This window comes from Nomia melanderi, chromosome 10, assembly GCF_051020985.1.
Source record: "Nomia melanderi isolate GNS246 chromosome 10, iyNomMela1, whole genome shotgun sequence".
NCBI classification, from domain to species: Eukaryota; Metazoa; Arthropoda; class Insecta; order Hymenoptera; family Halictidae; genus Nomia; species Nomia melanderi.
Genome location: NC_135008.1, coordinates 11,481,610 through 11,499,696, shown reverse-complemented (window position 1 = coordinate 11,499,696; position 18,087 = coordinate 11,481,610). Strand labels below are relative to the sequence as shown.

Below are 18,087 nucleotides of genomic sequence, written 5' to 3'. Positions count from 1 at the left end.
CTGACTTATTTTATGACTTCAATGCATCATAATCATTGCTATATGTATAAAAGAACAGTGTTAATTTGTGACGTTGCAGAATCTTGCCTACTTATCAACTGTTTACTCATTTTCATTTATTTATAAATAGAAAATTTTTATCAAGATTGGGTAATTTAGTTTGTACTAGTAGCATAGTGAAACAGTTTAGCTGACTGAAAACATGTGATACACGATAATGTTCTTCTTTCTGGTATTTTGCAATTTTATAACTTTATCCACGAATATAGAAATGTAACATTCCATTTACAAAAATTAATTTAAAACTTGTCTTACTGTTTCGTCTGCAGAAAAACTACCTATATTAAATAATTTTTTTCATACCAAACATTTTTTGTAACAACACTTTTGTATACCTTCAGTTCTGTACAGGGCTTTTTATCGTACTTAATTAAAATAGATCTTGTATGTAAATAATTTTATATTAATTGTATTGTTAACTTTAAATATTTGAAAAAGTATTAATATATTTTATTTTTAAAAAATATCTAATGTGAAAATAAAAATGTATATTTTACTAATGCAACGAATATATTCTTTTTAACATCGATACAAAGGTAGTTTAACTCTTTTATAACTTTATATAAAAAGATTATAATATATCATCTTCATCGTCGAGGTCATTATTTGAATCACTTTCTAATATATCAGATGATACATTATTACTTGCTTCATCAATGGTATCTGAACTTGGTAAAGTATTTTCTTCTGAAGATAAGTTCTAAAAGTAAGAAATGAAATGTCAAATGCAATATAAATAAACAAAGGATGTATATTTAAAGCAATTAACAAACCTGTGATAGAATTTCTTGACCTTCTAAGTTTTTATTAATAAGATTACCCATCCAAAAAGCATCGGTACTGTTATTGAGAACTAACATTCCCTTTACGCTATAAAGTAATCTTTCTAATACAGACTTAGCTACAGGAACATATTTCGTTAATGTAAGATCTCTTTTTTCGACACTATCACAGCATATTGTATGCAAATATCTGGTACCCCCTAAAATTATGAATATTTCGCACATACTTAAAAGATAGTATTGTATTTTAACTAAAAATTTTATAAATGGTATTCTAGTACAATTAAGTCTGCTAATTCAGATTTATACCTTGCATCATTTTCAATATTTTGGTCACATCATCTGTGTGATATTTCAAATTGTGTTCCAGAACAGGCATTCCAAGATTTAAGAAAGATTTTAATAACACAGGCATATGTTTCAAAAAGATTAATATATTATTTTTTGTAGTTAAAGTTTTACATATTTGAACTAATTTTTGAACATTAGATGCAACTGTACCCCATAATTCTACTCTTATGGAATCTCTGAAAGAAATTTATTGATAAAATACGTATTCATATTATTTTTTAAAAATTCAATAAATTTATATAAAATATAAAAATTGTACCTTTCAGCCGATGATAATGCTATTTTTATACCATTAATTAGACCATCAAATATTTTCTTAAATAACAAATGAAAGTTACTTCTTTTTATGGAGGGCATTCTGTTTAAGCAGTCCGAAGATTTTTCTAATTTAGATGTTTCATCTGGTAACCATTCCAAAACGGAAGTAACTGTGTTTAGTGGTAGTGGTTCATTATCAATCCAACTGTTTAGTAATCCAATTACTGCTGTTTTGTATTGAGGACTAAAATGTTTATCCTCTGACCATTGAAGGCATAAAAATCCAAATGCCATATTTGCTAAAAGAGGAACAGAAAAGCTCAAGTACATATGAAATCTCAGTATTGATAAATAATAAATTATAACTATATAAAACTCCTTACCATATTTTTCTTTATTTTGTTTTGTATAAGACTCAGAATGTTTCATTAATGATTGACACATATTAATTAATGCAATAGCTAATGATATTTGTGTGGCAACATCAGCTAAGGATTCAAAGTATTTGCATGATTCTGTAACAAGTTCTTTACAGGACCTTAACATGGCATTGTTCTCATCTACTTGACTTGCTACAGTCCGTAACCCCTCTGAACAAAAATTAAAAGATTATTAAACTAATAAAAACATTAACAATTCTAGCATTATCCCTCTAGTTACAGTAGTTTAAGGAGGATATCATGAAACTTATTGTAAGAATATATATTTATGTACCAATTGCCACTTTCACTATTTCCTTGTCTAAAACTCTCACGACTATATCTTATTTATAATTGTTTGACAATTTTATATTCTTTTATGCCATTGTGTTACTATGAATATATATAATTATTATTGTAAACATTAACTAGTAATCCCCAATATTGATTAAAGGTCATTTTCATAAAAATGATTGAGAAAGCTATACAGAATCTAGCAAGAAATAAACTACTATAGTTAGAAAGATATAACTGTATTATATAGTTGTATAGTAATGTATACCTCGTAATAACATATTATAAGTTACACTTTCAAATCCTTTCCAATTAAAAATTTTTGTCAAAAGACATAATATTAATCTAACAGCTTCTTTATTTTGATTGTTACTTTCTTCTCTCAAAGTATCCACAATATCTTGCAGTTTCGAACAAATTTTAGGTAACACTTCAATCAAGTCTTTGATAAAAATTTCAGTATTTTCATATTCGAACATGCCTAGAAGTTCTTTAAGAATAAAACATACTTGTTTTACAGATATATTCTGCTTCATAGATTGTGTTGTATTTAATTCCATTTTTATATCCAAAAGATGGACTATCTGTAAAAATGATATCTATTATTCTATAAATATGATACAAGCACAATTTTAAAATACCTTAAATAAAATAAAAATATATTTATATCATACTTTGGTATCCAATTTTCTGAAATATATTGGATTTTTTGAACATATTAAGGATCCTAATTCCCAGCTTTCAGTTTCACTGAAAGTAACAGATTTTTCCACAGCGCCTTTCTTTCCTTTTTTGCCTTTTTTACCAACTTTTTTCTCAATTCTTACAAAAGACGCTAAAGGAAAATGATGGAAATAACATGGAGGTGGCTGATATTTTGTATCACACAAAGAAAACATTACGCTCAATTCACTTTGTAAATATATTAAATTGTCAAGTCGTTGTAATACTTGCTTTTGTAATAAATCATTTTTTTGTGTGACAAAACCACTAATCACTTCTCGAAACCTGAAATTTATTATTACAATTTTTTTTAAATTAAAATTATATTGTACTTTTATTTCGTAATCTTTCAACTCACCAGTTAATACAACATATTATTAAATCTATTACCGTATTCTCTGCTACATCAAAACTTTCTGGCATTAATATTGCACAGCCTAAGAGAGAATCTATAGCATCTAAATCTCCAGTTTTACTAAGTTTTATACAACATGTTTTGAGCAATTTAAATGAAATTGCTACAATCGCGCCATATTTTTTGTTTTCAAACGTTAAAACACAATTTTGTGGTTCGTCTTGTGTTTTATTCAATCCATATTTAGGAACTAATTCTCCTCTAGATAAAATGTTAAATATTATAAATATAAATATATAATAGTGTTACATATAATTGAAGATCACGTAATGTTGTATACTTGTAACTGTCTTTATCAATCATATTCTCATTAATAAATTCTTCTTCAACATAATTTGTCACTTTTTTTATGAAATCTGCATCAATTCCTTCAACTTGGGTAATAATACGTATTAATTGGTCATAAAATAATGCTTTCGATCTCTGACAGTTTCTTACATTATTTAGTACTGTTTCTATGAAATTAAAATATAATTTAATTGAATTGAATGTTCACAAGGCAAGTAAACAGAAATTTTTTAATTATTTTATACAAGGTGTTCTTAAAAGTGTGGGCATATCTTCAGGAATAGAATTCAGTTTGCTAAAATAAGAAAAAAAGTTCTTATAAACATATGCCCAAAATGACCTTGTTTCTGAATTATAGTTGAATTAACATATGGAAATTTGTATTTCATAATAATCGAAAATGATAATTTGATAGTTGATTTCATAATTGATAGTGTTTACATAGCAGAACGGAATCTATTCCCGAAGTTATGCCCACAATTTCGGAAACATCCTGTATATGTTAAGTAATTAAATATTTTGCAATGCGTACTAAATAAATTATAAGCAGCATCAGAAGTTTCAGATGTTTTCATTAAATGCTTTATTGCCATAACTGCTGCTAGGACACCTTTAGATTTTATTCTAAAATTCAAAAATGAAATATTTTTAAAAATTTAGTTTGTAATATTAAAAATAAGTAAACATTATAATTCTCAATACGTACTGTGGCTTAAAATTAGATAATTGTTTTTGTAAAAGTATGAATAAATCATTCCGTAAAGAATCTGATACGGAAGTGGAGCTTATACATAAATTTTGTAATAAATCATTCAATGTTCCAACTTCTTCTAAATCTAAATTATCCAATTTTTCAAGTAAAATGCGAAGATGATTACAATGAGGTGCTAAGCATTGTCTTTCTTCCTCTTTTGTTACCATTGTACACAGAACTGCCAAAGCATTTTTGATTGTTTGGTCATTATCACCCATAAGAAATACAATCCTTTCTAAAACTTCACGCTGTTTAAATATATTATTCTTATGACATATAAACTGTAAGCGAAACCAATCAATTGCAAAGTCAATAAATACACGTTCGCTCGTTTTTAATAAATTACTTGATAATTGTAATACTACTATCTGTAACTCTTGTACAACCTAAAACAAATTACATCTGTTTACTTTTTAAACTAAAAAGATAATTAATATCAATGTTAAGTTTACAATACACAAACCTGTTTGTAATCATTATACAATAAATTCAGCAAACTAGCTCTGTAAAAACCAGATCGTATATGTTGTTTAAATATAGTTTCAACGTTCTTTCTTTTTGTTTCTGTAGTTGAAAAGATAAGAAGCAAAATAATAATATCTAATGGTTTCGGATCTTTGGTAATATTTTTTACAAATTCAAGTGTCATTGTTACTGTATTCTTTGAAAGAAACATGTACATTTTCAAAGCATTGATTATATTTAATTGATTTTGGTAACATTCTTCAACATTTTCTCCAGCAAGAGGTTGTATGTTAGTATCGCGTAACACTGTTAATGTATTTTTAAAAGTATCTATATCTGTACAGTCCTGCAAAACAAATCTATAAAAAAATGGATGAACATATTATTAAAAAATTAATTAAAAATTAAATATATTCAAAACATATTTTTCAAAGAGCTAAACATACTTAACAACAGCTGGTATAGCATTTACTTTTATATTGGTTTTTAATAAGTTCAGTATTTTGTTTTTGTATTCATCTAAGTATTTTTCTGCAAGATTCAAATTACTCATACAATTTAAAATTAAACTGATTAATTCTGAGTTTTCTTCTAATACTTTATTCAAAATTTCTGCAACAGTTTGATGTTGTTTATCAGTCACCATATCAGGTAAATATAAAATCAATTCTCTTTGAAACCACACAGGACATGATTCCAGAAATTGTTCTAAACAATTAGTTAAAATATCAGAATTAATTACAACATCTAAAAAACGAAACTGTTGTAACAATGAAAGGGCCCATGGTATTGTTTCAATAGAATCACTGAAAAAATGGTAATAAAAGATTAATAAAAATTTATTACAAATATTATGTACTTTACTCAAAAAGAAAATGATATAAAACATATTTACGCCATAAGCACAGACTCGTTCAGTTTAGTCAACAGACTGTTATATATTTCTGGATGTAACTCTGATACTTGCAATAAAATTTTTATAAGAGAAGAACTATGTAATACATTTGATACTCTGTCATTGATAAACAATTCCATATCGAACAAGGCATTTTCGAGGTTCTGATCGTTTTCAAAATATTTTTCCATGAAGTTAATTAATTCTTCTTTTTTATACTTTTTTGAATTTAACGATTCCTTCATTTTTTGTTGCACTATTATGATATCATTACCTGTAATGATCCAACAAGATATTTCAGTGATAAATTAATGAAATAAATAAAAATATTACATCTATATTTCACATTGACACATTAGATTATTTATAACGCTACTTACAAAGTATATGCGGAGCAACTGGGTTTATTTTAATACCAGATACTGTTAAAAACTCTATAAATTTACAATGTCTGGTAGAAGTTGTATTGACATTATTTTCTGATGTTTCATAATTAATATTTTTGGTTCTACCTTGAATTGCAGTTTTCTCATTTCGTCTTTTTTTTATAATCGTAGATTCAGCTAAAGGCAATCCCAAATCACTATCGTTTTCAATTCTTAATTGGCTAAAATCTGAAGACTTGCGTTTCCGCGATAATGTATCATCATTCAATGTTTTATTTTTGCTTATTAATGTTTCTTCTTTCAATGATAACTTATTATTCACGAATGATTCCTTATGTGATGATGTACTGTGACCTAAAAATATTTTCATGTTCAATCATTTTATTTTGATTTTCAAGTATTCTTCTGATGAACTTACTTTGAGTTGAAAATGTTTTACCGCCTAATAATGAGGTTCGATTACTAAACGACGTTCCTTCATTCAGTGATTTAGTATCAAAAGTTCCACTTTTTGATGATATTTGACTTCCTACTAAATTGTTATGCAAGCCTCTTCCGATTTTTAGTTTTCTTCTATCCATGTTTCACTGGATATATTGTACTTACATACATATTTTCGCAAATGACCATGCATCGCAGTTTCGCGCCAAATTAAAACAAATTTAACTCTACTAGGGATTTTTATATTAAGAAAAATAAAAAGAAATTTCTTTGTACTTTATATATTTTGATTTGGAAAAAATATATTGTATAATATAAATAATATTAAATATGTCTGCAAAAAATTAAAACAATTTTCTTGTTTAAAAAAATTCTATAAAATACCTAAAAAATGATACTTTGGATTAGAATACCCCCTTAAATCTTCAAATCTGATAATGTTGTATTTTTTAGTCTAACAGTATTATAAACGTAAGTAGATAAATGTTTATCTACTTATGTGGTTCAATAGCTAATCGGTCAATTTGGGTAAAATCTGTTAGTGTATATACACTGGGGCATTGCTGTCAGAGTCAGTATTCCAGAACAGTACAGAGAAAGATATATTGTATGCGATGTTTATACGTATCTTAAATCTGTGCAATTAATATTATATGGGACGTTTGTATTTATGGATTTTGTTCGAAAACAAATTTAATATTAAATATACATTCTTAATATTTATAGGTTATAAGATAAATACCTAAACGTCAAATCGAAATTCAATGACAAGCTTAAAACGTATATGATTATCTACAGAAGACGATATGTCAACAGTAATTTCTCTATAAAATTAATTATTATAAACACCGACAAGTGACAGGATCGGTGTTATAAACATGTCATCGGCACATTTATCAACTGGTCGATTAAATGTGGGTATTATTCAAGAACAAGCTAGGAAACAACTACTTTGTTTACTCGAAAAATGTGATGGTACAAAGGTATTTAAACTATGTATTCAATTTTATAATTTATTGAATTATTAGTTATAAGTTTTTCATTTATTTTGAAAGATAATTAGAAATTTAAAGAATATTTTATATGAATTATATTACTCTGTATTCTAACATGTTTTAAAATGTTTTAATAGGCAATTATATGGGATCAATCTCTCGAAGGACCAATTGGTCTTGTTGCAAAATATAATTTACTTGAGGAACATGATGTGGTTAAAATGTATCCATTATGTGGGGGAAAGTTGTCAATACCATCAAATATAACAAATATAATATTTATTAGTCGACCTCAGCTGAACCTCATGGATTTAATTGCTGAAAATGTTCACGGGTTTGAATAACATAAAAAATAAATTTTAACATTAAATTTTTTTATAATAGTGCATTAAAACTAAAATTCTAATTCATTTTCAGTGAGGAAGGAAAAAGACCTCGCAAAGAATTCCATCTCTTTTTTGTACCTAGAAAAAGTCTACTTTGTCAGAAAAAGCTTCAGAATCGTGGTGTCTTTGGTAGTTTTACGCTAATAGAAGAATTTAAATGTGACTTGTTTCCTTTTGACAATGATCTCTTGTCTATGGAACTTAGTGGAGCATTTAAAGAATTTCATTTGGAAAATGATCCAACATGTTTATATCAAGTAGCACAAGCCATTCATAGTTTACAAGGGATATATGGAAAGATTCCAAAAGTTACAGGCAGGGGACCTGCTGCGAGTAAAGTTTGGGATCTGCTAGAGAGATTAAATCGAGAAGAAGAGGATAGTAAAGTAATATCTCCTCAATCAAGTGTTATAGAACATTTATTATTATTCGATCGATCTGTAGATTTACTATCACCTTTGGTTACACAATTGACATACGAAGGATTAATAGATGAAATTTTTGGGATAAAATATAGTGAAGTATTTTTACATTTTCAATTTACAAAGTATTGTCATTAGTTGATTAAAACAGGAAATATTTTTTTCTATTTTCAGATACTGTTCAGTTGCCAGCAAGAAGATTTCATGATTCAGAAGATTCTCCAACAGCAATGTCTCTTAACGAAATGGAACAAATTATACTGAATTCTGCAGAAGAGTTATTTGCAGAGATTAAGTTAGTTTTTTTACATTTGTATAAATATGATTATATATTTTATAATTTTCATTTAATTATAGGGATAAAAATTTCAATGGTGTGGGACCAGTGCTAAGTAAAAAAGCTAAAATTATTTTATCACAATTCGATGAAAAACATGGAGATAAAAGTGTACAAGAGATAAAACAATTTGTGGCACGACTGCCACATATGTTAGCTACCAAACAATCATTGGCAAAACGTAGATTAATTTCATTCACATTAAGTATACTATAATAATAATATCAATAAATATATATTATAATAATTTATTTTAGATACAACAATAGCACAAATGATAAAGGAGGTAACAGATTCAAGTAGTTTTTTAGAGTCACTGCAAGTTGAACAAGAGTTGTTAAACTGTATTGATACAGATAAACCGAATGCTTATATAGAAGATTTAATAGCACAACAACAACCACTTCTTAAAGTTTTACGACTTCTTTGTATACAGTCTTTAACAAATTCTGGACTTAAACAAAAATTACTAGATTATTATAAAAGGGAAATAATACAAACGTATGGTTATCAACATTTACCAACTATATTGAATTTAGAAAAAGCTGGCTTATTGAAGCAACAACAATCTACTCGTCAATATGCAGTTTTAAGGAAAGCATTAAGACTTACAGTTGAAGATGAAAGTGAAATTGCACCAAAAGACATCAGTTATGTACATTCTATATATGCACCATTAAGTATTCGGTTGGCAGAACATCTTGTACAACCAACTGGTTGGCAGGGCTTAAATGATGTGATGGGTTTATTACCAGGTCCTACTATTAATAGTGTTCCACTTAATATTGCTTCATCTGGAAGAAGTAAAAAATTTTGTAATTACTATATTTCACATTTTACAATCGTTTTCTATAATTTTCATACACTATTTTTAGGAAACTCTATTACTAGTGAAGATTCCAACTCTGAACCACCAAAGTTAGTAATGGTTTTTTTTATTGGAGGCTGTACATTTGCAGAAATTTCTGCTCTTAGATTTTTGTCTCAACAGGAAGATTGTAAGTAATACAGCATTAAATAAAATATGAAAGTTAATTATCAATTTCTACCTGTAATGTATTATAGAAAAAAAATTTATGTTTTCAGTAAATGTGGAATTTGTTGTCTGTACAACAAAAATAATAAACGGGGATACATTTTTAACTTCATTAATAGAAAATTTGGACAACACATAATTTATTCTATGTAATATTGTTCTATTTGTTTATATTTATATTATTTATAAACCCAAATACAGAGAAAAATTATATTAATTGTTGATTATTAATTAAATACATGCTATTCGTAATATATTAATCAGTTTAATTTACATACACATAATATTTTATATGTGCATTATATAAAAATAATAAGCATGGGAAATAATAAATGTAATACAAAATTTTATTTGGACAACTCTATATTTAATTTTCATTGCGTGAATTCACGTATATTATCAAAGAAAATGTAAATATATATATATATATATAATTATTTTATACCATTTTTATTATAATTTATGGATTAAACACTAATACTAATTTGCTTGAACTTCATTGATACTTACTGCCCTTAGTCCATTTAATTCTGTCTTTGATTGTACAAAACGTAAATAGTTATATATGTACGTAGACTAATTCAAAAAATAAATATATGCACAAAAATGTTTATGCTCACGAATCAATAAAATCTATGTTTTTATAGTATTACATTTTATAAACACTACCTTTATCTTTAAATGTACGCTCCGTACGCATTGCCGCCAAATCATACATACATAGTAAGAATGAAGAATAGAAGATACTTGATTTCTGCTAATAAATGCAAATACCCACATTGTCGATAATGTAGTATATTACATTTAAATAGTACCGATCGTACATGTCTCAAAGAGAATCCTAAATTTTAAACAGAAAATTCCATTACACGAGATGTTTATAACGATTCTTAAGTCGGCGACAGCACGTTTATATCCTAAATTGTGACTTGATTTGTAACATACAATCGATAAAGAAGTAAGGCTTAGTTATCGGTAACGTTAACCAGTTAAGGATTTGACCAGTATAGAGCGCCACCTGTCATTAATGGAAAACTCGTTTACCATAGAGTACACCCAGGCCAGGCGAAAAGGCGTCAAAAAATTTGCGAATTCTCGTGGGTCTGAGCCGACGGTGGGTGCCGTATTGTTGCGTTACCGCGGATTGTCGCGTCTCGCGCGTGTGTGCGTACGTGCGTGACACGTACGAGACGTGTACTTTTCCGGGGTGCGGTGCGTTTGCACGACGGAAAATTGTGATTGTTGGATCTTAATATGCTCGAAGGATCGGCCAAGTTCAGGAAAAAGAGCTGCTCCGCCTGAAGAGAGTGCTCGGAGCTGCGCGCATGCTTCCGTGCCTGCTCCCTCGCCATTTTGGAGGTGAATATCATTTTTTTCCTTGCTGCCGGAGCTTTGGATAAATTTCAGTTGATATACCGGGATCCGATCATAATGTCGTACACTAGATCTAAACACGGCAACCGTTTTCGATTATACTGACTATGTCTCTGTACTGTATTTACGGGACCAATCTGACGCGATTACTTCGGGACAGAGACCCAACCCTCCTTACACCCGCATTTCTATCTCCTGCAAATTTCACTCGACCGTCTTCTTTACTTACCAACCCTGGTTTTACAATTATTTCTGTTCCTCTTGTGGAAATGTTTGTCGTTTAATAGCTCCGCACTAGCACCGATAAGATTCCTTTCGATGTTCTTGGCGGATATTCCTTTTAAAAACATACTAAAACGACATTGGAATCAAATGAATCTATCGGCTTATAGATTAGTGTGATTTGTATTGAGAATCTCATGATAAGTGTCAAGTTTGTTTTAATTAAATAAGGAAAAATTTCGCGGTGACAGGATCTGACGTTACTTTCATTTCGTGTTGTAGAAGTTTATATATTGATATTTGCCAAACATCGTACGTTAGCAAGTTTTTTATTTAAAAATAGGACTTGCAGTTATTAAATTAATGTAACAGACTCAACCAAGAAAATATGAAACAAGGGTATGAGGAAAACAGTATTCTATTGTCTCATAACTTTATTTGCTACTTGTTGTATGTGTACCTACTTAACTGTATATAATATATTCTGTGTTGTATAAAATTTTACATATTATCATTTACTTGTTTGTTTTTCCTATTAATTAGTTACATACAATTGTTTCATTAACATATGATATAGCAAATATAATATAAAGAATAGTGTAGACAAATCTTAATACCGTTTCATATGAATTTTATTATGATTAACTAATGGCTAACTTTAATATTTATTACCTATGTTCTTTTTCAGATAGAATATTAAATTTTGGAATGGACTGACAGAGGTTTAAATAAGATTATAAAATTTAGGATAGAAGGTTAAAAGGCAAGAGGACGTCTAACGGTGTCTGAAATAGGCCTCGGCCATTTAGTTATTAACACCTTTACTATGCCAGCTGTTCCAAGGCCTGGTAGTCTTAAGGATCCAGAGATTGCTGAATTATTCGAGAAAAATGATCCGGAGAAAATATTTGAAGACTTGCGCGAAATCGGGCATGGCAGTTTTGGGGCTGTTTATTATGCACGATGTTTGGTTACCAAAGAGATTGTTGCCATCAAGAAAATGTCATATGTGGGAAAACAAACTGTTGAAAAGTGGCAAGATATCTTAAAGGAAATACGATTTCTTAGACAGCTTGATCATCCCAATACAATAAAATATAAGGGTTGTTACCTCAGGGACCATACTGCCTGGGTATAATACTTTTTCAGAATAATTAAATTAAGTCTTACAGATATTTAATCTTGTATTATTTACTGTTATATGCTTATTATTTTACATGAAATTCTAAATCACTTACAGTTGGTGATGGAATATTGCCTCGGATCTGCATCAGACATTATTGAAGTCCATAAAAGACCCTTAAAAGAGGATGAAATAGCTGCAATTTGTGATGGCGTACTGAATGGTTTGGATTATCTTCACGGTTATGGAAGAATTCATAGAGATGTAAAGGCAGGAAATATTTTACTTACTGAAAATGGAACAGTAAAATTGGCAGATTTTGGTTCTGCAAGTATAAAATGGCCAGCAAATAGTTTTGTGGGTACTCCTTATTGGATGGCACCAGAAGTGATATTAGCTATGGATGAAGGACAATATGATGGAAAAGTGGATGTGTGGTCTCTGGGTATAACATGCGTTGAATTAGGTACTGCAAACTGAATAATTTGAATTGTACTTGTTATATGTATATTACAAATTAATATTAGTAGTCGATAATGTACTATGCGTATCTTAATTTTAGCGGAGAGAAAACCACCCTATTTTAACATGAACGCTATGAGTGCTCTGTATCATATTGCTCAGAACGATGCTCCAACTTTAAACTCACCAAATTGGACAGATGTTTTCCGACGCTTTGTTGAAGTGTGTCTTATCAAAAGCCCAAGTGAAAGGCCATCTTCTGCTAAACTATTATCGGTAAGTTTTTCATTAATATTTTATCTGAAATGTATGGTTGTTATGCACTTAAACATTTAACCTTCAGAGAATAATATTCTACAGCTTATATATCTGTCATTTATAAATTTTCAAATTTACAGCACCAATTTATCACCAGAACACGTTCTCCTCAAGTTTTAATAGATTTAATTCAAAGAACGAAAGGTGCCGTTAGGAAGTTGGATAATTTGAATTATCGGAAAATGAAAAAGATCTTAATGATCGATGCTTGTGAGACTGAGAGTACAGTTGGCGATACTGATGGTATACATTATATTTAAAATTTCTGAACTTAAAAAGTTTTAAACATCATGATAATAATGTTTTTGTACATCCCCTTTATTAATTTTCATTCTAATTTACATTTGACAGGTACTCCCGATGAACAAACAGGCGGCGATAGTAGCAAAAGTAATTCAATTACCTCGGAGCATTCGATTCATTCAATGGGTGTTTCTGCAAGCTCTCAAAGTTCCTCCACCAATAGCCTGCCACTGCCAAACGCTGATGCAAATGATTATTCTACTGGATCTGTACGAAATCGGCATAAAATATCAGCAGGTGGTGTTACTGCCAATTTACTTGAGCATGGTGCCAATAATTTTGCAACAATTAGGACAACATCAATTGTGACTAAACAACAAAAGGAACATATGCAAGAAGAAATGCACGAACAGATGAGTGGATATAAAAGAATGAGACGGGAACATCAAGGTGCTTTGGTAAGTATCATTTCACCGTTATTGTTCTAATTTTGTTTACTAAAGTATTAAAAAATTATATTGTTTATTATGTAAACAGGTGAAATTGGAAGAACGTTGTAAGATGGAAATGGAATCCCATAAACAATTATTAGACAAGGAATATGAAACGCTTTTGCAACAATTTAGTAAAGAATTGGAGAAACTTCAGTTAAAGCATCTACAAGAATTAGAGCGTAAACTTAAACAAAACCAAAATGCAGAAAAGAAACTTCATAGAGAAATTGCGAATAGGCAACTGGCTGATCGGAAAGCATTGGAAGCTCAGCAAAAAAGAGATTACAAAGTAAGGAAATTTAAATTGATAAGATTTTGTTTTTGAATTTATGTTAGAATTGTTTAAGCTTAATATAATGTGGCAATATAACGTAGTTATTAAAGATGCTTCTATTTTCTTAGGTTTTTAAAGAAAGATGGAAAAAAGAATTATCTCAAGATGAAGTTACATCGAAACGGCAACGGGATGCTACGCTTCAGAGTCATAAACATAATTTACGACAAATGGAAGCGCAAGAAGAACAACGGCTTGTTAGAGGCCAAAGAGAATACCTTGATTTCGAAATTCGTAAATTTCGTAGAAAAAAGTTGCTCATTTTTCATAGTTTAGAGCAAGAATTGCTTCGAGAGGTTAGTTTATTATATTTCAAAACCCCTTCTTATTTTATTTTATAACATTATAATTTCTCACATACTTAAGATATTTTGAAGAGATCATAAATATCCATAATACATTTTAATGAGTAGGAATTAAATAAGAGACAACAACAACTTGAACAAGCACATAATATGTTATTACGACATCATGAAAAAACACAAGAACTAGAATATAGACAGCAAAGGGCAGTTCATGCACTTCGGGAAGATCAAGTCCTTCGGCAACATGCAACTGAACTGTCTAATCAACAAGATTATATGCAAAGGGCGGAGCGTGATTTACGTAAAAAGCACGCATTAGAACTCAAGCAACAACCTAAGAGTCTCAAAGTAAGCTAAATATTTAAGTCTCAGAAAATACTAGAAAATTCTATTTTAAAGAAAAAATCATTTATTAATCAATCAAATAAGTAGAATTGGAGTATATTTGTATATATTTGTTATTTCAGCAAAAAGAAATGCAAATTCGCAAACAATTTAGGGAGACATGCAAAATACAAACGCGGCAATATAAAGCATTAAAAACTCAAATATTACAAACAACGGCTAAAGAAGAACAGAAGGAGGTAATTAAAAAATTAAAAGAAGAACAGAGAAGGAAGTTGGCTTTATTGGGCGAGCAGTATGAACAAAGTATTGCTGAAATGCTTCAGAAACAAAGTATACGTTTGGACGAGTCACAAGAAGTCGAATGCCATAGTCTTAAAGTAAGATACTACATTACAGTATAATACAATCTTTTATTCAAATGATTAAAACGATCAAAAATATCTATGAATAACCAGATAAAATAAATTAAATTTAGTACGAAACAGTATAATATTAATCTTTCGTATGTTTATAGGAAAGATTGAATTATGAATTAGAAATTTTAATGGCATACCAATCTAAAAACAAGATGCAAGCCGAGGCGCAAAGAAACCGAGAACGTCGTGAATTAGAAGATCGAGTATCGGTCAGGCGGGCTTTACTTGCACAAAAAATGGAACTTGAAACTGAGGAATTTCTTAGTGAACGTAGTGAACGGATACGTCTACTACATGAAAGACAAGAACGTGAATTACAACAATTTGACGAGGAAAGTGCAAGAGTAGGATTCAGGTATGAAATTTATTACCGGTACCTTTTGCATGAACGTTCACTTAAAAAATATTAGAAAGCGGATAAAAACTATTTCGATTATTTCCTTTTATAATATATTGAAATTGTTTAAATTTGCAATTGTTTTAAACTGTTCTTTAGCAAAGTTTCTTAGGCTATTAAAAAGTATAAATCTAAGATTTTAAGATAGTGTTTTTTTTTTTTATAGCTGTACCTATATACATTTTTTGTTTTAAATTATTGCAGTGCTCTGGCGATAGCTGAGGCATCAAAAGAATCTTATCCAGACGATGAAAGCCTTAGTGGCTCAATGTTAAGTCTGGCTCACAGTAATAGTTCTACATCCTTCCCCCCTAATAGTCTTTAATTTTAATCATATTGATAGAATATGTATGTATGTACGTTTGCCTGTAGTGAGTGCATAACGAGTTTACCGACGTTCAATTCAATGACTTATACATAGCAGAAGTTGACTCGTTACGTGCATTAACTCAAACCTAAGAGGTTTGTTAGGGTTGGGAATGTGTATTGGACTGAAATTAATGTAACAGCATATTTTTTAATTATCAAAATATGTCAACGTGATCTATTCGGAAATGAGAGCTTCATATTGAAGAACTTAGATGCTTTTTGCAACGTTGTAATATTTATTAACCATATCCAAATACCTTGTGAAGTAAATAGAAGTAATGAAAGAAAAATGAAAAAATCTTTTAAGTATCAATCTTATCGGGATTGAAGTAAGCCAAGTAATTACACGGAAAAATTTTATAAGCGACTACCGAAAATGTTTAGAGACATTTATTTATCAATATCTTGCAATTATAATAATTAAAGAAATAGTATAATAATAATGCTCCAGTTATTACGAGTTTGATTTTGACTAATTGAATATTTGATGTACGAACAATATGAAACTATATTTTCGGTAAAATTTTTATTTATCGAAGGTCTAGTATTAAACGATCTTATCGACAATTATGTATGTTGACCTTCAAAATTTTATTTCAAGCTTTCAAGAATATTTAGTCTGATTTATTAAAAACTAAGTGAGTTGACCTATTTATTTAACTGCATTCGTAATGCAAACATTAAATTTACAAAATATTAATCTAATAACAAAAATTTAGTTACAGTATCCTATGTAGTTACTATAACGTATTCGTGTTAGGGAATATTCGTTGTTTCAATGAGAGATTAATTTCAAAAATTGAAAGACACTTTTTTACAATTTTGTACGATTTGTTTTACATTAAGAAGAAATGTCAATATCAAAAATTAAATTGATAATAAAATTATTGTTGAATTACCAAAATATGACATTGTCCACTTAAAATTCCTCACAACATTGATATTCTTTATTTTAATTTGATAATTTTAAATATGAAGCCTCGAACAACTCTCCATGAATTAAATGTATCTTAAGTTTTGTATTGGTATAATATCAGTTGAATTGAGACATTGACATACCTGTTTAAGCAGTCATATTATGTTATGCATAAAATCAAAAGGAAGTACTTTATACAGAACAAAGTATATAAAACGGCTTATTCAAATCAATAGTCACAATTTTAAAATGAAAAAATACTGTTTATATTCATATGTATTTATTTTTCCAGTTTAATATGAAACATATTTCAAAGTCAAAGAAGTCTTCTTTTAAACGCTGAAAAAGTGAATTATGAAGATCTTAATTAGTAAATATTTAATATGAGTATTAATTTCATTAAATTTGAATTCAACTAAGATCTTCATAACTTATCTTGATTGATCTGAATATAATAATTTATTGAAATTACTTCTACAATTTCTAACTTGATATAAATATAAAATATATCCAATTTATAAAACTTCATGTTACTTTCAAATCGATTTCATATTTCCATATTACTATGACATCAAACATATTTTTTCAAGTTCAAAAAGTGTGGAAAATAATTTACGTAATTGTTCTTGATTGTTTCACTCTACACATAATTACAATAAATATTTGAAGATGTAACACCTATTACTGACAAGACATAAAAGTAAACAAAATTACTAATTTGTTTTTCTTTACTAATTCAAAATTTTTGTAAAGTATTTATAAAGAAAACGTTTGTTTACTTTTAAGTACTTAATTACGATATAAACAGTATAATTGTATGAATACTTCCAACACTTATTAAATAATTCAATTCAATCTTAAAATAAAAGTAATTGATAATATAAGTATTCTTATTTATGGATTTCAAATTTAAATTATATAATAGATTAAAATAGTTTAAAGTACTTTACTGTTGCATTCAATGACTCGTTTGATTTTATTTGACCAGAAATATACAGATAAAATTACCTTCACTTATCATAAACAAATCTGTAAATATATTTCTAGTTTGTGTGTTGC

At 28.7% G+C, this 18,087-nt stretch overlaps 3 protein-coding genes across 7 annotated transcripts; 2 read left to right on the top strand and 1 right to left on the bottom strand.

Moving 5' to 3' along the window:
* The first annotated feature begins 175 nt into the window (after positions 1 to 175).
* On the top strand, positions 176 to 10,057 carry car (vacuolar protein sorting-associated protein 33A). The gene is made up of 9 exons (XM_031980764.2): positions 176 to 232; positions 7,258 to 7,514; positions 7,664 to 7,860; positions 7,944 to 8,428; positions 8,509 to 8,629; positions 8,692 to 8,852; positions 8,929 to 9,474; positions 9,547 to 9,669; positions 9,758 to 10,057. The coding sequence occupies exons 2-9, from the start codon at positions 7,410 to 7,412 to the stop codon at positions 9,844 to 9,846; spliced, it is 1,827 nt and encodes a 608-aa protein (XP_031836624.1). The 5' UTR covers positions 176 to 232; positions 7,258 to 7,409; the 3' UTR covers positions 9,847 to 10,057.
* On the bottom strand, positions 558 to 7,029 carry Fancd2. 2 transcript variants are annotated; one of them, XM_031980760.2, is made up of 18 exons: positions 6,945 to 7,029; positions 6,509 to 6,758; positions 6,217 to 6,444; positions 6,085 to 6,138; positions 5,705 to 5,978; positions 5,256 to 5,615; positions 4,808 to 5,168; positions 4,297 to 4,730; positions 4,123 to 4,214; positions 3,583 to 3,757; positions 3,246 to 3,503; positions 2,839 to 3,172; positions 2,433 to 2,748; positions 1,835 to 2,041; positions 1,453 to 1,750; positions 1,152 to 1,369; positions 834 to 1,042; positions 558 to 760 (listed from the first exon to the last, which is right to left on the bottom strand). In XM_031980760.2, exons 2-18 carry the CDS (start codon positions 6,669 to 6,671, stop codon positions 632 to 634), a joined length of 4,110 nt encoding a protein of 1,369 aa, XP_031836620.1. In that variant the 5' UTR covers positions 6,672 to 6,758; positions 6,945 to 7,029; the 3' UTR covers positions 558 to 631. The 2 variants fall into 2 exon arrangements, with proteins under 2 accessions (XP_031836620.1, XP_031836619.1); XM_031980759.2 differs by having other exon boundaries at positions 6,085 to 6,444.
* Positions 10,058 to 10,746: 689 nt separating the features above from the next.
* Tao (Serine/threonine-protein kinase Tao) lies at positions 10,747 to 16,330 on the top strand. 4 transcript variants are annotated; one of them, XM_031980846.2, is made up of 12 exons: positions 10,747 to 11,066; positions 11,996 to 12,435; positions 12,544 to 12,892; positions 12,989 to 13,164; positions 13,287 to 13,449; positions 13,558 to 13,907; positions 13,987 to 14,232; positions 14,346 to 14,573; positions 14,691 to 14,930; positions 15,050 to 15,307; positions 15,445 to 15,701; positions 15,948 to 16,330. In XM_031980846.2, the coding sequence occupies exons 2-12, from the start codon at positions 12,130 to 12,132 to the stop codon at positions 16,066 to 16,068; spliced, it is 2,694 nt and encodes an 897-aa protein (XP_031836706.1). In that variant the 5' UTR covers positions 10,747 to 11,066; positions 11,996 to 12,129; the 3' UTR covers positions 16,069 to 16,330. The 4 variants fall into 4 exon arrangements, with proteins under 4 accessions (XP_031836706.1, XP_031836704.1, XP_031836707.1 ...); XM_031980844.2 differs by having other exon boundaries at positions 11,992 to 12,435; XM_031980847.2 differs by lacking the exon at positions 10,747 to 11,066 and adding an exon at positions 11,104 to 11,702.
* Positions 16,331 to 18,087: the final 1,757 nt, after the last annotated feature.